This window comes from Rhipicephalus sanguineus, chromosome 7, assembly GCF_013339695.2.
Source record: "Rhipicephalus sanguineus isolate Rsan-2018 chromosome 7, BIME_Rsan_1.4, whole genome shotgun sequence".
Classification (NCBI taxonomy): domain Eukaryota; kingdom Metazoa; phylum Arthropoda; class Arachnida; order Ixodida; family Ixodidae; genus Rhipicephalus; species Rhipicephalus sanguineus.
Genome location: NC_051182.1, coordinates 26,096,966 through 26,117,366, shown reverse-complemented (window position 1 = coordinate 26,117,366; position 20,401 = coordinate 26,096,966). Strand labels below are relative to the sequence as shown.

General features: G+C 48.6%; 2 protein-coding genes across 2 annotated transcripts; both read right to left on the bottom strand.

Moving 5' to 3' along the window:
* Window positions 1-1,113: 1,113 nt before the first annotated feature.
* On the bottom strand, window positions 1,114-7,533 carry LOC125759090 (uncharacterized). Its single transcript, XM_049417348.1, has 4 exons — window positions 7,418-7,533; window positions 7,128-7,287; window positions 2,671-2,834; window positions 1,114-1,639 (listed from the first exon to the last, which is right to left on the bottom strand). The coding sequence occupies exons 1-4, from the start codon at window positions 7,531-7,533 to the stop codon at window positions 1,114-1,116; spliced, it is 966 nt and encodes a 321-aa protein (XP_049273305.1).
* Window positions 7,534-16,227: 8,694 nt separating this feature from the next.
* LOC125759089 (uncharacterized) lies at window positions 16,228-16,722 on the bottom strand. Its single transcript, XM_049417347.1, has one exon. The coding sequence runs from the start codon at window positions 16,720-16,722 to the stop codon at window positions 16,228-16,230; it is 495 nt and encodes a 164-aa protein (XP_049273304.1).
* Window positions 16,723-20,401: the final 3,679 nt, after the last annotated feature.

The window sequence follows — 20,401 nt, the reverse complement described above, 5'->3', positions numbered from 1 at the left end:
GTCAACATTTTCTGCTGAAAACTGTTACAATGTGTAGCGAGAACTGTAGTTAGACAACAGGGAGGTGTGTGAGAAATGCATTGTTCACACTTCTCTGCACCATTTTTGGTCAAGTGCATCGGAAAGCAATGATACTACTGTATCAATCAGTAAGCCAGTTTTGCAGCCACAAATACTTGCAGAACGTCTTGAGCTCTTGACATGCCACGTCAAACGAATTATTTCGGAGAGCTCTTGTATTCAGCTTGTGCACCCGAATATTTTTCGTTAATTTTGAGGAACATGCTTAGATGAGGCAAATGAAGAACAAAACAGCACCGTTTCTGCATATTCTGACGCTGAAGTTGTCCTGTTTTAATCTGCTATGATGTAGAGCCAACAGCACGCTTAATTTGCGAACGCTCCGCAGCCTGGCCTAGACTGCCTTGTACTGATGCCAGCTTCGCGAAGTGTTATTCGGTATATTCGCGGCAGCTGACGAGAGTCAGCTCACCCACCCCGCCAGTCAGACACAAGTGAAAGACAAGTCGACCAGTCAAATCGAGGTGCATTTCAGCTATCGTCAGCTGCTGCAAACATAACCAGGTACAGTTTGCAGCGCTGCCTTCAGTCCAAGCAGGTGCAGCCAGGCTGTCTGAACATTTGTATTAAGCATGCTGACGGCTGTACATGACGTTGCAGAACACTCTGGCTTGGGCTAAAGGAGACTATCCGCAAGTAAATAAGGTTCAATGTTATTAACACTGACAGTAAAGCCATGTTATTTAAAAGTATGTGATGCATAAAAGTGCAGCTATATGTCGGGAGAAAGTTCTTTTAGTTGCACCTAGATTCAGTTATGAGCAGATAATGCTTTCGTGATGTTTTAAACACTTATAAATTCACTTTTTATATTGCACAAGGATATAACATATACAATATTTTTATATCACCAATACCGGGTTGAGCGACAGCTTGAGCTGCTTATTGCAGACAGAGCATTCCCTGTGCCTCCTTCAGCCCTCCAGTTGCCCTCAGTGAGCTGCCCTTGCCAATCCTCGGTGTCGGCACTGCCAGTGGACAATATGCTGCCCGAGACTGCAGGAGACTCGCACAACAAAAAATTGTGTAGTGTTACACAAGCAGACACAATTTACGAATGTTTTCTTCCTTTGCTTTAAAAGGCCGTCGAAGGATGCGCCACCTTTGAGCCATAATGCCAAAGGCATTTTCAACAACTCTTCGTGCTCGGCTGAGTCGATAGTTAAAAATTATTTTCTTGTGCCGCTCTTCAAAAGCCTGATGATCATCAGATGTGTCACTGAACAAGGATGGAAGGGCTGCATTGCACAACATAAACCTGGCATAAATAAAGCTAGCAAACAAAAATGGCAATGGCACTACAAGAACGCAAAGCACGAATGGCTTCGAAAAAGATTTTAGTGACTTACATTTCCGAGAATAAGGCCTCATCATAAAGGTTTTCAAAGGAAACGCTTCATCGCCCACGAAAAAATATGGCATGGCACCAATGTTGCCTATCTCGGAGTCTCTAGGAATTCCCATTTTACTGGCTTCGATCAACTCTAGCAGCTTGCTACGCCCGAAAACACCACCATCAGATTCACTGCCGTAATGGCCAACTTCGACATAGAGAAACCTGAGAAAGCACAAAGAAGATTGCATTATAAAGTACACATGTGCAAAAAAAGTTCTGTGAGCATGACAAATGTTTTCAACAGGCAAGTAATCTGTGCTTTTGGACCCGTGTACTACATTAGTTCATTCTTGTTGGCATGCGTAACTGTTCGTCTCAGAGAACAGAGGCCTGAGAGGCGCATTATGGTTCAGAAATTTAATCGGTACTTTGATTGAAGTTACTTTTGTACAATAACGTCCACTTCAGGTGTGGCAGGTATTATGTAAGCTCGTAAAAGTGGGTGGCTGGTTTATGGAGTTCAACATCCCAAAGCAACTCGGGCTATGAGGGATGCTGTAGTGGAGGGCTCTGGACAATTTCAACTATCTGGGGTTCTTTAACGTGTGCTGAAAATGCGCAGTACAAGGGCCTCTAAATCTTTACCCTCAGAGACATTTTGTACACATTTGTGCACACAGCTTGTTCCTGCTGGTTGTGTCGGGTAGTGGCTAATAAAGAGCAAGATACGTGGAGCCTCAAGTGAACTGAACCACTTGTGGAATAAATATTTTCACTGAACATCTTCCAATGTACTGTTGGCATCATGATCACCTTTCTAAAGGCATTACCATGTTTGACACGTCTGCTTTTGGCACGTAAAACTCCAAATGATATTACTACAATACTCAAAGAGCCGTTCGACATGACGCTTTAAACAAGCCACATAAAAAGCATAATTTTTCTTTGCTCGAAATGAGCACAACCCAAAATGAAATTACACTAGATTTATAGCCCGATATTTCATTATATTTATGCAAGAACACAGCCTGAATGCCTGCAGAATAAATACACATTTAATTACAATATAACTACAGTTAATCACTATAAAACACATAAATCAAATCAACATGTTGCGACATTATTTTTGTTGCACTAGAACATTGAGAGCCCTGAAATAATGTTCTGTAAACTTGATGCATTTACAAACAGTTCTTTACAGGTTTGATATGAAGGGGTTAAAGTAGTAACAAAACATTAAAAATAAGCCATACTTGTAATTAGCATCACCTATAGCTAGTAGTGAGTGGCTGAAACTGCCTTTGTAGTTCCTCTTTTGAGAACCTGTATTTGCTGGGCACTCGATCACAACATGCTTCCCGTCGATGGCTCCTATGCAATGCGGCATATTCCACCTCAGCTCAAATTCGTTTGCAACCTATTGAAAGAAACGAGTAAGAATGCAGCAGTAGTGAGCAAAAGTCATGCCATGGCATCGTACAACATTTGCAAAGTGTGCAGAATTGTAGACCCATCCCTGTCTAAACAATGCATGAGTATGTTCATGGTGTCTGCTACAACCCTTATTTTCTAATTTCATCTCTGCAATACAGAAGCTCTGAGCTATGTCAATAAACAATATTGTTACGGGTATCACAAGTACATGGGAGACAGAAGCAAGTACACAGAAACATTTACAAGGTACTGTGCCACAGCACGGCTCACAGCCTCTCATTTTGAATGCCACCTCCTTCTTTCTCTTTTCATTGCAAGGTGGTCTCAACAGCATGCTCAAGCACAATGCCACTTAACAATTTGCAAAGCCCACTGTGCCCAAATACACAGAACATGTAATATGTTCAGGACTTAGGTCGGCAAACTCACTAATGAGTCGACTCATTCAGACTCAGATCGGGCTGCGAGTCTGAGTGAGTTTGGGTGAGTGATATTTTGGTGAGATTGAGTCTGAGCGAGTCCAGTTGAGGAACATTTTAGCGAGCGCCCTAAGGACAAAATATATTTCTCGAGTGCATCTGAGTGAGCTCCACCTTTTTTTGCCAACCTATTGTCCTATCTACGCATCTTCAGCATTACTATCAACCTTATATTGGCTTATGTTTATACTGAAGTCTATGCACACATATTTGAACACACCAGCATTCATGCGCCACCTCAGTATTTATTGATCAGAGGTGTGAGTTGGGGGGGGTGCTATGAATTCCCCCGCAAACTCTTTCACGGGAAGTTCTTAATAAAAATATCTCATGTGAGTCTCATGTTTCGTAAAAATGATTTCAATGGATTGAAACCACTGATAACTGGTATTTGCAGGTGCAAGATTAAAAGGCATATCGTAGAGCACCGATTATGTGAGATATTGGCTTTAAACAGCATTTACACCATGATCGAAACACCTAATTTTACGCTAACGGACTCATGAGTTGACTCACTCAGACGCAGGTGAAGCTGCGAGTCTGAGTAAGTCTGGCCGAGTAATATGGTGCTGAGTTTGAACCCGAGTGAGTCCAGTTGAGAAAATGTTTAGTGAGCCTGGGTCGAGTGAGTCCGGTTGAGGAAAATTTGGGTGAGTCAGAGTCTGAGTGAGCTCTCAGAGCAAAATATAGTTCTTGAGCGAGTCTGATTGAGCTCCAATTTTTTTGCCGACCTATGATTCGGCATGCAAAATTTTTTACTTAATAGACCATTGGTCATTCTGCTTTTCTGTCTGCAGCTTCGGGAGCTTTTACTGCTATTCTGAAATACCTCGTTATGCAACTGGGGCAGCATAAGTTTAAGCCGAACAATTAAACAAGAGGATTTAAATGAGCGCACACTTGGTGTTCCACCTTGCTAACTAATGAAATGTTAAAGACAATTTGTTAATATATGTGCATACTTGTAGCTTTGAGCATGCAGTATAGTGGAATGTTCTAATGTATTACATGGCAGTTTGAGGTTGCATGCACAAGGTCACTTATAATATTAAAAGAAATAAGTTATTTCTATCAGGACATTGATTTCTACTACATGATAATGTTCTGAAATGCTACTTTTGCTTCTTTAAAACAATGCTTACTCTATTTTTGTGCTGTGACACATGCAATGTGATTTTCATTGTGTGCATAATAGACTTTTTGGCATACTATCCAAGTCTGTACACATACATCTCCTGAACTGGTGAATGATGAGAGACAGCTATGCAAAATTCCTTTAGCAGCAGCATTTGTTCTTCCATACTCAGCCTCAATATTCCAGGGGCCCTGAGAAGCTTACTGCCATTCTCATTATTCCCCATTCACCACGTCAAAAAGACCCATGCAGTTTTCTCTAGCTTCTTACTTCGAGGGCCTCATACGTGACTTCACAGAGCTTGCTTGCATGCAGGAAAATTTGCGCAAAACTGGAAAAGGACAACACAAAGAAGGAACACTTCAACAGATCGAGCGCACATGCTTGCATGCTCCATCAACTACTTGGAAGAAACACACCCTTCATTTGGTCCAAATACTGTGAAAGTGCTCTTCTTGCTTTGAAGCAACCCTAACATGCAACCCGGTGCTGGGCCACTTCGGTCCAAGAACACTCACCATCCCTCACAATCAGGGGCGTAGGCAGAAATGTTTTTCGGGGGGGGGCACCTTCTTGATTTGAAGTGGGGACAGGGCAGGCAGATGTGGTCAAGTGTCATTTTGAGCTCTGTATGCCATAGCAAAAAAAAATTTTAGGGGGGGGAGGGAGGCCACGGGCCCGGTGTGCCCCCCGCCCCCACCTGGCTACCCCACTGCTCACAATGAGGCTAGCAGTCATGGTCTTGGTGCCATTCTCCAGCAACGTGACAACACCTCGCATCAATGAGTCATTGCTTATGCTGGTCATGCTCTGACCGCTGCAGAGAATTACATAATAACCAAGAAGTGCCTTGCTGTTTGTGCAGTACAAAATTTTGGCCATATCTCTGCAGCTGCTACTTTACAGTCGTTACCGACTGTAACGCATTGTGCTGGCTTTCGTGGCTAAAAAACTTGTCGGGTCACCTTGGTCATTGGGTAGTTCACTTGCAGGAGTACGATTTTTGATGTCTACATGTCTGGAAAGGACCAAGACGTTAATGTTCTATCTCGCTACCCTCTGCCCAGCCACGGTAACACACAATTGGCTCTTGAATGAAGACTGCTTTACCCATCACAGCGCTCAGTTGTCCGAAATCCAGCAGCCCACCTGTCCTTGTTTTGCACCAATGTGTCGACCCATACTGCCGCACTATCCTAGAACACATGGAAGGTCTTTTTCCTTTTCCGAACGCTCAACTTCGTTGGCAACATAACCAATTCAAGCATCACGATGGGCCTTTACATCCTATGTTCAGCATGTCTATGGCAACAAATGGGCCCCAATTAAACTACATTCTTTGCAACATGGGGTTCTGGAAGCTTCTCACAATGACCGCACAGCTGGTCATCCAGGCTTTCACAAAACTTATGACAAAATACAAAGTTGCTGCAAAGTGAAGGCGGACTCAATATTTTGGGCAACATGTATGGCCGTGCATTTTTTTAGATTAGGCGTCATTAACTATATTTTGCCCTATTCGAATGCTGCAACTATGATGGATTCAAGACTACTAATATCACTTTCAGTGTTGATTTCATGAAAGATTACACAATAGTCTGAGAAAAGAAGGGGTCCAAGGACAGCTGTTAGTCGAATGCAGGAACATACATTAGTAAAGGAACAGATACTACCATAAGCACTGAAAAAATTGTAATCAGTTAAGAAAGAAGAATTCAGCGCACTTATAGAGGCTATGGTCAATGTTAAAGAAACTTAGCTTAATGTTAAAGAAACAGAGCCACACCAGGTCTATAAACTGGTTTAAAAAAAACAGTCTATGCACGCGTAATGTCGGTGCAGCATCAATTGTGGTTGCAGTGCTGGCTATCTAATTTTACAAGAAAGCAATAAACACTACACATGTACTCCTACAATACAGGCGTCACATCGGATTAACGTCTGTGGTTACAGTGTTGGCTCCACTTTTATAGGAGTCTAATAAACATTATACATTTGTATTCCTATGATTGAGCAAGCTATATAGAAGCATTTCTCGACCCCGGAGGAATACATTAACGTAACTTACGCATGATATTCACATGATTGCACCATAAAGTGCACTTCATTTCGATAATACTAGCGTATGTGCTATAATGTGAGCACTGACATTACGTCCGACCATAAGTTACCCTTTCAACGCCAGTGTAGTTGACGTGCCTGGTAAGGCCACGATGTGCACACAACTACTACACTTACAAAAACACCCCGACCCCCCTCGTAACGCTTGACTCAAAGCAAAAAAATGCAGCATAGAACTACTTGCTGACTGCTTCGCATGAAACAGATTCCCACATGGCATGGGATCTGCCGAATTTTTTTTTCTTAGTACATTCGCATATTTCAGCCATACTAAACAAGTGGCAAGCCATGGGATGCAGAGAATTTGCCTAGTTGTCATTGCAACTTTTTTTTTTTGAGATACAACAAACGCATACTTTCATTGGGCGTTACAGAATTTTAGTATGGGGGCCCAAGGTCCGCCTAAAAAAAAAGAAAAAAGGTGGGCGAACAGAAGAACGCAAAGGAGAGTACAAAATAACGTAAAAGGTCGGGGAGCCCCGTACCTTGGGGCCTCCTATAAAACTCTATATTAAACATTATTTGGGGATACAGCTTATACCTTGAGCCACTCGGCTGCGGACGACGGGTACATCACGTACAAGGGACCAAGGACTTCCCATATCGCTTGGCACACATCCGACACAATGCCGCAAGCAGTAGAGCGCCCCGCCAAGAAGTTGAACGACGACGTCCGAATAGTCTCTCCTGCTGCCAGAAATCTGAAGCAAAGAGCGAACACGGCATTCTGTGACGGTTCATTTTGGTCCTTCGAAGGCACAAAAACACTGTCCAAGAGCTGACATTCGAAACGAACACGCAGCCAAAACGAGGCCGTCGCAGTGCGCTTACCTCACTGCCAGAGCTAGGCGACGTTCCGGTGGAATCGCCTTGCGCAACCTGGTATCGACCTTCCTTATTCGAGGAGCCACCAGTTTCAGAAGCGTGTCAAAACTTCGTGGTGGCATCCTCAGGTAGCTAGCAAAAAAAGAGCATAGTGCGAGTACTTAAACAAAAAAAAAACATGCTAAACGGCTGTTTCACACCGAGCGAGTCAGACTAAGCTAATAAGTGACAGCAACGTGTCAATTGTCAACATTACTTACTCCCGATAGTATTCCACGTCCCAGGATCGCAGATGCGGCAACAAAGCGTTGGCATGCCCCAACATAGCACGCTTTTGCAAAGCAGGGCGTATCCACCATCGCCGCTTTCGTGGCGTCCGCTTCTTGCGTTGCTCCTCGTGCATTTCAAGGAAGCAGGTAGCTAAAACTATCAAAACTATTTCTTCTTCTTCTTCCATGACGAGACCTGAAGGAAGTAGCTGGAAGTAGCAGACGAGACACGAAGTGGCGCAAAATCGCTGCTACCGATGAAGGGTGGATGAATAATCAGGTGTCTTGTCTGAAATAGTAGAGTGACGAGCGCCGCCACACGGACAAATGTGGTTGATGCGGCGAAAGCGGCGGCGGCGGCGGCCAGTGGTGGCAAAACAAATGTGAACGTTTTCGACGCGCGCGGACTCGGTTTTCCGGCCGCTCTGGCGTTTTCGCTTCCCCAGTGTGAACGTACCATTCTGAAGCGTTCTTGCCTTTTCGCGAGAACTACTCGGAGCATATATTCGCCACAGCGTGTGCAAATATTACTCGGAGCTTGAATTCAACGAAGCTGCCCGTTTCTGTCGAGACGCTCTGCTGGTAAGGGGAATGCCCTCAAACGCGCCGTCAGCGCAGCACTTCGCAAGGGACCACGTACGCACCAGAGTGGCATTCCAAAAGCCCCTCTTTATTACCGACCACTCCTTAAATAAGCATGAGGGCGCGACTAGTCAGTTATTATTCTCTACGCGCCCTCTACATCCACCCTTCCGGAGCACGAATGTATTAGACCTGAGAACACATCATAGGACTAACTAACATGCACATCTCATAGGAAAGTCAGAATGTCAATCTGTTTGTTTTCACACGTTTTCTGTAACGTGAATGTCGAGCACCAGGAAACCCAGGAACATGTGCAGTTTTCTGGTGCTCTGTGTCCGTCGCAGACTGGTCCATGAGAGCATCTTGGTTAAGGTCACAGCAGATTGGAATATCCGACACCAGGCCAGGAGAACGGTTCCCTTATTAGTTTATGAATATTTGCACAGGCCGTTGACTGTTGCATTGGCGAAAGTGTCTCGGGCCGAATTCTCAAAGAGGCAGATGCTAGAGAAGTAGGCGGGGAACTGACACTTGGGACAAGATGTTCACGATTTCTGACGAGAACACCGATGGGCGTCTGAACCACATAAGAGCTTGGTCTTTGAGCAGGACTCAGAACTGTCGCTCATACTTTAACGTCTTGCACCCACACTTATTCTCCTTCTGTGAGGGCAGAGAGATCAGTAGAAGCCTGGTAGGCATTGTAACTTCTTGCCTTATCTTGTCGTTGCCTTCTGTCCCTGTCTTTGGAGTCTTTAGTCCACGGACAGCCAAGCCTGAGCTTCGATCTTGGAACTAGGATGCGCGTCCGAAGGGAGCGTCCCGCGAGCAGCCCAGGTGTACGATTACCGGATATGCCTGGGGCGTTGCGTCGAGACCAACGTCGATGACGCCGAGACCAACTATCGCCTCGTAACCAAGTAGATGTTTGTCGATACCATCCACGACGTAGAGCCAGTACGCCAGGTCAAAGTTGCGGAAAACGTACCGATGAGGTTGGTTGAGTGTGTTGCGTCCCGGCCCAAGAAGTTGCTCGCCTTCTGGCGGGTCAAGCGAAGCTGGTCATCCCTCGAACGTCATAGGGACAACAGACACATCGGCACCCGAGTCCCCTTTCAAGCGAAGAGCGCGTCCATTGACTTCCACGTTGACGAAATGACCACGTTCAGCGGGAGGCGTTTACCGCGAGCAGTTGAACCTGACTGACGCGCTTCTTTTAAAGACGATAGTCTTTCATGGGGAACTTAAACGCAGAAATTTTGGTCTGTCTTTCTGTCTGTCCTTCTGTCTGTCTTTCTGTCTGTCTTTCTGTTTGTCGGCACGTCCCTCGATTCAGCCACTCGGCCAAAGTTGAACCACTTGCCCAAGGGCCAGCCATCGTGAACGGCTGAATAGGTTCATACGTGTGTACATTGTTGATCAAAACGCAAACATTACGCATATCTGAGGCGCAACATCACTAGGTAAGTATTAGGCGGTGTGTTCCTTTGACAAAAAATACATAAATACGCAATTTTAAAGACCTTGAAGGTATGCGTTTAACGTTGAGACAGTAACGCGTTTATTAAAAGATTGCCACAGCTGAAGCGATCAGCGGTCCAAGCCGAGCAAGCGCGAGCGCCAACAACAACCGTCTTCGTCGTCTTCTTTCGCAGGCATTCTTGTCTGCGCCCTAGCCATGTTACAAATCACCTAAGGAACAGGTACAAATGGTGGGTCATAATGCGGCTTCAGTCGATCGACGTGAACAGTCTCGCGGCCGCGACGACAGCAGTCCGTAGATGATTGAACAGGCTCAATCATATAGTTAACTGGGGATGCTTGACGTAGGTCGCGGTAGGGGCCTTCGTACTTAGGCAGTAGCTTTGTGGAAAGGCCAGGAGCGGAGGAGGGAACGCGAAGCCACACCAACGTTACAGGCGAATACGACTGAGGAGGCAGATTTTCGTCGTGACGGTCCTTCTGGCCCTACTCGCCCTACAATGTAACAACCCTAGTTTCTTAAGGTGCGCTGAAAATGCGACTGCGCTGAAACTTGTCTTCCTCCGTGCCCTCTGCACAAGCTCATGTTGTGTTTCGGTTTCGGTTCAGTATTGCATTGTACGAATGACAGGGGGCGCCGCTCTGGCATTCCTGTTTTACCCAGGCGACGTGTAAGTAAGAGAGTTTGTGGAGAGTACTCGTTGAGTGCGGACGTTTCTTCTCCTTCGGCGCATCGCGCCAAACAGCGTGTTCGGGCTGGCCGGCGTCCCCACCGGTCGCGTTGGTCACCGCCGGTCTTCGCCTGCCGCTGCGCCGGGACTACCAGCCCGCAACACAGCACTCGTGTTTCCCGACGTATTGCCAGATGGCGTCCATATCTCACGCAGCGCCTCTTCTATCGTCTTTAGACGACATTTGCAGTGAAGCACGCAGATACGCGGCCAATTTTTTGGAACGGCAATCTGAAGCGAAGTGTCTTCTCTTGTGACATAAGTTGCATGTAGGCTTCTTGGCCGGGCAATCTTGGCGAGAGTGCGCCGAATAACCACAGTAGTCGCACGAAGCGTTCGATGAGACGCGATGCTGGTTATCCTCTGGACGAGAGCAGCGTTGGGACGCGTCTGAGCTGCGGGCACTGGCTTGCTTCTTTCCTAGATGATCTATGTGGAGAGGATCTGCTTGAGAACTCCCGGCTTGTTTCTCCTTTTCAGCGTCTTTGTGCTGGCGAGCTTGAGTCAGCGCATCTTGAAGAGGGAGCTTCGAGACGTGGCAGAGCTGGTCCGACAGGCGGGAATCTAGTAGACTCAGGACAAAACGGTCGCGCACGAGGCGATCTTCTACCGTAACAGCGTAGTTGCACTTCTTCACCATGTTTTTGAGCACTGTATAGAACGCATCTACAGTCTCTCCGGGTAGCTGATTGCGTTTGTGGAACCGGCTGGACTCGTAGACTTCATTGACTGGGTGGACACAGTATCCGTCGAAATTTTCCTTGACTGCGTCGTATGAGGTCAGTCATGAGAGCTTCCGTGTCAGTCATGAGAGACGACAAAATAACACGAGCATGCAGTCCCATGCAGTAGAGCAAGGTACGGACTTTTGTTTCTTCTGCAGCAGACGCTAGGCCTGACGCGAATGAGAAGTGTTCGAACTTTTCAATCCATACCGGCAACGAACCTGCTTTGTCGAAGGTAAACGGCGGCGGAGAGCGAAGGGAAACGCTTCCGCCAATGAGAGCAGCAGAACTCGAAGTCTCGGGAACGGACATCTTAGTGGCAGGATCCCACTTCCGACGCCATGTCGAGACGCTCTGCTGGTAAGGGCAATGCCCTAGAACGCACCGTCAGCGCAGCACTTCGCAAGAGACCACGTACGCACCAGAGTCGCGTTCCAAAAGCCCCTCTTTATTATGGAACACTCCTTACATAAGCATGAGGGCGCGATTAGTCAATTATTATTTTCTACGCGCCATCTACAGTTTCCAACACGATATTTTCTGCAACATGGAATACCTGGCGAGTGGGTATAGCTTGACAGGGGTAACACCGAAACTAAAAAACACACGAAAGGCAAAAAAAAATAAACGAAAGAGAAGGCCAGTAATGCTGCAGCCACAATGAAGTTTCCTTGGTTATGGCGAAAGTCTTAAATACATCATCAAACGCAGAAATTGACCGTCGGCTGCGTCGGCGTCAACACGAGTGATGCGAAAAAACATCATCGCGTGATGCCGTCACCGCGTGTCATTATGATGACGTCACAGATCACATAAATGTGTGACATCATGACGTCATCAATAGATAATTATGACGCCGCATAACGCGGCGTGACTTGATGACTTCATCACAAGACAACGTCGCTTGGACAAAGATGGGCTGATCTCGGAGGCCTTTCAAAGCGAAGTGAGGTGCAGCAGGCTTGCATTGTCTCCGATCCGAGACCATTGAAGTCCTCAAAACTCAATCCTGAGCCGTGAAACGCACATCACTCGTGGCCGCTATCTGAATAATATATGTGCCATCAGTCTTTGCGTAACACTAGCGGGTACACAGTGAGTAACGGTATTTTACCCAATGAAGCTGAATAAATATTTAACTTAAGCTGCTCATAATACCAAGAGTTAAGGTTGCGCCGAATATGTAGCCAGGTACGCGGTGATATTAATTGGGAAGCGAGGAAATCTCAGTGTTACGCAAGAAGAAGCAACATATCTCTATCTGTTTCATCTATTCTCTCAGCCCACATGCTAGGTGGATATTAAAGGGGTACTGCAACACTTCTTCAGCATGGTCAGAAAACGCTGCCGATCGGTAGTCGAGGCTCCTGAGAACACACGAGCCAAACATTTAACATTAATAAAGTAGCGCTAAGCAACATAGACAAAGTAAAGTGACAACAACACAGCGCAGACTATGAACTGAAATTTATTGAAGAATATTCACACTTATACACAAGGAACAAGACACATGACGAGAGAACGTAAAAGGTGTTTTAGTGACTAGCACTCAGGTAACCTATTTCGATAGGGTGCAACTCTATCGATGGCCTCGCGACACATGCATCACCACATCTGCAGATACAGAACGCTTCCTCAATTTCTCGCTCCGTTTTTCCGTGAAAACTTGATAGCACAATTGCTTCCGTCCAACCTGGGCGCGCAGCCGCACTACCTACAATGAAGCGAAATGTTCGAACATGGTGGTCCATTCAAAGAGGCTCTGTGGTCAAATAATCTATTATTTAAGCAGCGCTCAGTCGGCCCGACAAAGCTTTTCCCACAGGACAAAGGTATGTTGTAGACCACTCCCTTAGCGCAGTCAACTTTTCTCGATGCTTCATGGCGCACCTGCGGTTCTTTCGACCTTACCTCTCTAACTTGGCCAGCTTTGTCCGGCATGAAGCTTGGCCAGCTTTGTCCGGTGGTGCATAAGAAGTATATAACCAAGTGGTATATTACCAACTCGCCCAGCAAGACGTCCTTCTGAAACATTTAACGCAGCACGCGGCCTGGAATTTACGATTTTTTCTCAAAATCAGCTAGTAGTCGCTTCCTCTTCTCTCTACAAATCATGCCATACTACCAAATAACTGCGCCATACACATAAAGTCCAAGCTCCGTTGAGTGATTTGAGAATCGTGAACTGCGTACTTACCATGGCCACCGCCGAATGCTGCCTTGTGCCCGCGCGCGCGCTCGCGATCGCACTGAAAGTAAACCGCGCGTCCGAAGAAAAAATTAGAAGAAAGTGTTCAAGGTCATGACAGGCGCTGACGAAGGGACGCACCTTCTTGCCCCGGTGTCATTGCCCTTCCTGCGTAGCTTTCAGCGCGCTCGCTAGTACGAAAGGACAGAGGAAGCGCTTCAGGCATGCAGCAGATCGCTGTAACTCCGCTCGTACTTGACGGATTTTAAAAATTTTTGCAGCAGTTGATTCGTGAGGCAGTACGCTCTTTTAACCAAGTCATTAGACGATAACTTGGAAAAAGGTTGCAGGACTCTTTAACGGGCCCTTCGACACATTTCCCCTCTTCGCTGCATTCCTTTCGGGATTATATTTGTCACTTATTATACCAACTTATAAAGCCCACAATATACCTCGCGAAAAATATGTTATGTTTCTAAAAATGTGCAACCTGCAGCATTTGGCGATTATTCGTCATTCGAAAAATAAAAATTCATGGAAAAATGAAAAAAAGCTATCATTGTCATCAACAATCTGTGCTTTGAGAATAAGAAAAAAATTGGATCGTCGTATGGGCTTTAATCATTAAATTTGTGTAAATTAACTTGCGCGACAGAGCTTTAGTTCTGCGCCAAAGTTCAAAGCGCTCTCTAAGCGTCAGCTTTTTTTCCCAGAGAATAACGCCTCAATAAGGGCGCAGGTCACTGCCCAGGTGGTTAGGCCATCGTCGACCAAGGCTGGAGTGAGAATCCTTGACGAAGTTGGCATGGCTTCTAGGATTATGGAGGAACGACGGACAACACTGAGTCGGAAAACGAGCGCGACCAACATGGTGGGGCTCTTCCCGCGAAACGTACATCCACAGTATAACAAGGGTAGACGTAAAGCCCGTGCACAATCCATCTTGAGGAGAGTTAAGGGTGACACGGATTCCGCCATCTTTTACGATGTAGCGCAGCACGCGAGCCGGAGATTGTTTGCGTTGTCGGTTATAGACGTGCGGGGGGTGCTTCGCTCCTCCACCTCGATAAGGGCGGCCACCCCGGGTATAGCAGAACAAATTGCAGCAGCGCTTTCTTTGTTTGACCAATAGCGCTCTTACGTTTACACCGACTCGAGGGAGCCAATCAGAGCTTTCCAATCGGCCAACCTCGCTCGAGAGGCAGCCTTCATTCTAGAGAAGAGGGCTTGTTCCGGTTCTCTTTTTATCACTTCGTTACCTGCACACATGAGGAAGAACGTTCTCGAGGACTTCCCAAACCTCAGTGAGCTGGCCCACGATCGTGCGCGAGAACTTACGCGCCGGCACGGTCTGGAGGCTCCGGAGGGGCAGGAAGGGACTCGGCAGAACGATCCACTTTTTACATTTGTTAAAATCACTGAACAATACTGATGTAACGGAACCTTACATGCACGTTGAGTCGATCTTGTGGCCCAAGAACGATACTTGCTTCTCGCGGAATCTGCATTTCTCAAGGTTCAACTTGAGTCCATTGTCCCGTAGCCGCTCAAAGACTCGCCGCAGAGCGTAGTCGTCGTTCTGCTTTTCGGCTATGATGATGTCATCCAAGTACACGTTGACGCGAGGCAGGCCTTGCAGAATGAACTCGAGGCGGCGCTGGAACAAAGCCGGAGCAGATGCGATGCCGAAAGCAAGGCGGTTGTATGCAAAAAGCCCCTTATGTGTGTTCAACACAGACATTTTTCGTACCTCGTCATCCAGTGGAAGTTGATTACACGCGTGCCGTAAATCCAAAGTGGTGAACACCTCTACCTCATACAGGGATGCGAATATGTCCTCAATTTTTGGCAACGGGTATTGTTCAAAATGTGTAGCCGGATTCACGGTAAATTTGAAGTCCCCGCACAGCCTAATATCGCCGTTGCGTTTCACTACGGGCACGACGGGCGTAGCCCGCACTGAAACTGTCACTGGTGAAAGCACTCCTTCCTGAACTTGGCGGTCGATTTCTGCCGACACCTTATCCTGAAGCGCAAATGGCAGTGGTCGAGCCTTGCAAAAGCATGGTACAGGAGCCTTGCAACAACCCAAAGTCTCCTAAAAAATTTCCGGAAATACCGCCACCAGTTTCGCCGAGGCTGCGTCGCATCGAACCACATTTACGTTGTCCGGCGCACAGTCTTCCAGTAGCGCCATTCCAGCATTCCGGAAGGCTTGGATGGTGCTCCTGCCGCACAGAAGAAGCCCATCGCAATCCACTACAACTAGCGAGCTGTCCACTTCCGTGTTACCGCATTTGACTTTCATGGCCACTCGGCCAAAGACCGCCAGCGGCCCCAGGGAGCACATCAGGCGCAGTGAAGTCTTCTCCAGTGTCGGCCACAGTTCACGATGGTTCTCGAATACCCTCTTTGGAGTTACGCTGATTGCGGACCCCGTATCCACCAGCATTCGCAGTTTTCGGCCCTCGCAGATGAAATCCCTTTCGAATGGTCGAACGAATTTGTTGATACTGTAGCAGTGAGCCACCAAAGTGTAGAGCATTTCTTCTTGACTGCCGTCTAGCGCCTTCACAGCGTAAGTTCCCGAGGGGTTACCGCGACCGCTGAAGCACCTTCTCGCCAGGTGTCCCTTCCTGCCGCACTTGTGGCTCGTCGCTTTCTTGTGCCTGCACATTTCCGAAGCATGGTTCGAGCCACCTCTCCATCATTGAGTAGACTCGGTCACGGATGGATACCCTTGTCCGGATTTGTGCGGATTCATCATGTGCCTCTGTACAATATTGGCGACACCGTTGTCGTTGAAGCTTCTCTCTTGCATAGCCCGCACATTTGTTTACGCCGTTTCTGCAGCTAGAGCAAAAGCCTCTGCCTCAGCCAAATTCAACTTCCTTTGCGACAACATGTGTCGTCGAGCTTGTTCGTCACGGATTCCGCAGACAATCCGATTCCGCAACATGCGGTCCAAAAACTTCTCGAAATTGCACTCCTTTGCGAGACGTCTCAGGTCAGTGATATAGTCCCGTACCTTTTCGCCTTCTGCTTGATTCGGCATGAAAAAAGCGTAGCTCGCTGCAATCTCGTTAGCTAATGGATCGAAGTGCTTGTCCAGCAGCTGTACGACGGCGTCATAGCTAAGGCTGTTCACCGATTCTGACAGGCACTGCCCCTGAAGCACGCGAACAACGCTGTCACTTAGTGCCGATACCAGAAGCGCACGCCGTTTTCCTGGATCCGTGGTGCTCTGGCCTTCAAAACAGGCCTCCAAACGGACACGGTAAGTGCTCGAGCTACTGGTCGTGTCGTCGTACTCGGGTGGCCGGGCTGTCATCGTGCAACTATCCCATCTTCGTCGCCACTGATGTAACGAAACGTAGCCGGCAGAAGGGGCAGAACGAAAGAACGTTTATTGCTCGGTGTTACTGGCTTTATAACTAAACAGAAAAGGTCACATGGCTAGTCATGATAAGCAAGAGTACGGCACGTGCAAACAGTACTGCTCTTGTTATACATCAGTACGCGTGCTTGATAACACTGCGATTACCAACTTGGCAGAAGCGTTTATCCTCTTCCTTACCCGAAGCTTAGCAGAGTTCACACAGCTACTCTGAGAATGGTGCAGACGGCGTCTTTCACGTAGCGGGGCTTCCTCACCAAGGTATACTCGGACGCTGACACCATGGTTGCCCCGACTGCAATGAAAAGTTTGTTCATGGCTCACACGCTCTGGCGATGTCCCGTGTTGCCTTCTCTCCAGCGAAGCCAAATGGTAAGAGGCCATCAGGAGCACGGCACTCCGAAAGCAAGCCCAGGCTATCCAGGGGGCCCAGGAAAGGGCGGAGCGTCAAGACGTTCTGTCCACTACGTGGGCGCGGCCGGCGGTTACAACGACCTCCCATGAGGCGTCCTGTCAGTAACTCCTCAGGATGAAATAAAGTTCGTTGTCCGTAAGTCTGTCTGTAACAACCAGTAACATCCACGCATACTATCCCGATTATTCGCCGCATGATCGGAGATTGTCGAAAAAGTACTGCGTCTGCTTGATATCTAATGGCTCATATACGTGTAGAGAAGCCTTGGGACATGGTAATGGGTTACCCTCTCCAGCGCCTTCTAGTGGGTCGTCCTCTTTGGTTGCTTGAAAAAGAACGCCGCTCGCGCAGGGAGTTCGTGTCTTGCCGTGACTGTCGCCATTACTCATTGCCGTTCAGTGCTGTCTAATAAAAACCCTCACAATTTGTTGGAGAGTGCTCTGCTCCCATTCAATGCCCCTGGAGCTCCGATCCCGTACCCTGCCATCTACCATGCCTCAAGACGCCGCCCAGCAAACGCCTCCTCTCGCAACGAGCACATGTCCCGGTGTCCCCCGTATACGTGATCCACCTATCTTCACTGGCGCCGATAGCACCGACGTGGAGGACTGGCTCGCAATTTACGAGCGCGTCAGCATCCCCAACAAATGGGACAAAGAAGGCAAGTTAAGCAACTTGGTATTCTACATCGCGGGCGTAGCAAGCTTGTGGTACAACAACCACGCGTCCGATTTCGCGACTTGGTCCGATTTCAAGACCGCCGTCATCAGCGTCTTTGGCCGCCCAGCAGTTCGTAAGCTGCAAGCCGAACAGCGCTTACGTGAACGATCTCAGCAGGCCGGTGAATCTTTCACAAGTTATATCGAAGATGTCCTCGACTTGTGTAAGAAGGCCAACGGGACCATGTCTGAGTCTGACAAGATCCGGAACGTAATGAAAGGCATTGACGACGATGCCTTCACCATGCTGCTCGCCAAAAACCCTGGCACAGTGGCCGAGGTCATAACGCTGTGCCAGAGCTACGAGGAGCTCCGCCGGCAGCGTTCGATGACCCGTCGATCCCCATCACGCGACGCAGAGCTTGCTGGCTTGGCGGCAATAACTGACCAGGCCGCGTTGCTGGCAGAAGTCAAGTCATTCGTGCGCGAGGAAATTGCACGCCAGGTCTCCCTCCTCGCCTTTGCCCACCCGCAGCACGTTCAACAGTCGTCGACCACCCTTCTTCCTCCTCTCCGCCGAGCGATTGAGCAGGAAATTGTGGAGGTCATGCCTGAGTACCACCCGCAACCTCCGGCTCCTGCGCCCCAGAGTTACGCTCAAGTTGTCGCCAGGGCGCCCCAAGTAATTCCTGCGGCTGCCCCAATGAGTTACGCCGAAGCCGCCGCTAGACCTCCGTTCTTTGAGGCGGGTGTGCCGGCTACATATGCGGACGCCATCCCTCGGCCCCAACTGCAGTCCACCATACAGTCATTTCAGCAGCCGATTAGTCAATCGCGTCCTGCGACAAGGGCGGGACCTACCCCGGCGAACCGCTGGCGCACCCCCGACAACCGGCCCATCTGCTTTGCTTGCGGTTACGCCGGTCACGTGGCACGTTATTGTCAACGCGTGCAGCCGCCTCGAGTCGCGTCACCTGTCACCAGCCAGTCAAGCCGTGCATTCTACGACCCACCTCCACCTATGTCGCCGACGTCACGCCCACCTCCAGCTACTCGCCGCTCTCTGTCTCTACGACGTCGATCACTGTCACCCATGCGGCCAAGTTCAGTCGCACGAGAGCAGGAAAACTAGTCGCCGCAGTCCAGGAGGCAAGGGCTGCGACGCTATCGAACTGTGAAAGCCCTCAAGCGATGTCCATCGAATGTAATCGACGTGCTTGTGGACGGTGTTCGCGCATCGGCCCTTATCGATACTGGAGCCGCTGTATCCGTTATGGACGCAAAACTTTGCCGCCTACTTCGAAAAGTGATGACGCCACTTTCTGGGATGTCCCTCCGTACCGCCAGCTCCCAGAGTATTCATCCTACAGCAGTATGCATTGCTCGCGTCGTCATTCAGGACGTTCTGTACGACGTCGAGTTCATCATAATTGCGGCATGCTCTCACGACGTCATCCTGGGATGGGATTTCCTCTCCCGCCACGACGCCGTAATTCGTTGCGCACCAGCCGAAATCGAACTCTCACCGTTCTCACATTTGACGCCGACAGACAGTCCATCGGCAGTGAGCAAGATCCTCGTCCAAGACGATACGAAAGTGCCTCCAAACTCGTCAACGGCTGTGTCGGTCTACTGCGCCGGTCTCTCCGACACCATTGCACTCCTTTCGCCATCTGCCCGCATCTGCACTAGGAAAGGGTTGCTGGTACCTTTCGCGACCGTGCGAGTCACTCAGGGCAGCACCGCTATTTTTGTTACCAACCCATCCCCGTGCATTGTTACGTTGGTTCGAGGGGAATGTCTCGGCAAAGTGGAACCCGTTGAAGACGCACAAGTTCTGGACGCACCCGATGACTCGCACTGTACCAGTTCCCGCATCATCAGTGCTGTTTCCACGTCTGATTCGTCACCTACTGATGTATTTGGTCCCTCCATTGCTGACAACCTTACGTCGGTCCAGCGTTCGCAGCTTCTGTGCTTGTTGGATGAATTTCGTCATTCTTTCGATGTCGGGCAAACATCCCTCGGCCGCACGTCCGCTGTTACGCATCGCATCGACACTGGCGCCCAACCACCACTGCGACAACGTCCATATCGCGTGTCTCCCACAGAACGCCGGGTAATTACCGAGCAAGTGGACGATATGCTTTGACGCGATGTAATTCGGCCCTCCGACAGCCCATGGGCGTCTCCTGTTGTTCTCGTTTAGAAGAAGGACGGTTCTGTGCGGTTCTGTGTGGACTACCGACGGCTCAACAAGGTCACCCGCAAGGATGTTTATCCACTGCCGCGAATCGACGACGCGATTGACAGCCTCCAAGGAGCAGAATTCTTTTCATCTCTAGATTTGCGCTCGGGGTACTGGCAAGTACCCATGGCTGATGACGCTCGACCAAAGATAGCCTTTGTCACGCCCGACGGCTTGTACGAGTTCAACGTCATGCCGTTCGGTCAGTGTAATGCGCCCGCGACCTTCGAGCGCATGATGGACACCGTTCTGCGTAACTTGAAATGGCACACGTGCCTGTGTTACCTGGAC

Bases quoted from the DNA above. Each gene is read 5' to 3' on its own strand.
- LOC125759089 (XM_049417347.1), bottom strand. From the start codon at position 16,722: ATGACAGCCCGGCCACCCGAGTACGACGACACGACCAGTAGCTCGAGC.
- LOC125759090 (XM_049417348.1), bottom strand. From the start codon at position 7,533: ATGCCACCACGAAGTTTTGACACGCTTCTGAAACTGGTGGCTCCTCGA. The intron at 7,288-7,417 runs GTAAGCGCACTG...TCTTTGCTTCAG, and splicing joins CGCCTAGCTCTGGCAGTGAG to ATTTCTGGCAGCAGGAGAGA. The intron at 2,835-7,127 runs GTATAAGCTGTA...TTCTTTCAATAG, and splicing joins CCGCAGCCGAGTGGCTCAAG to GTTGCAAACGAATTTGAGCT.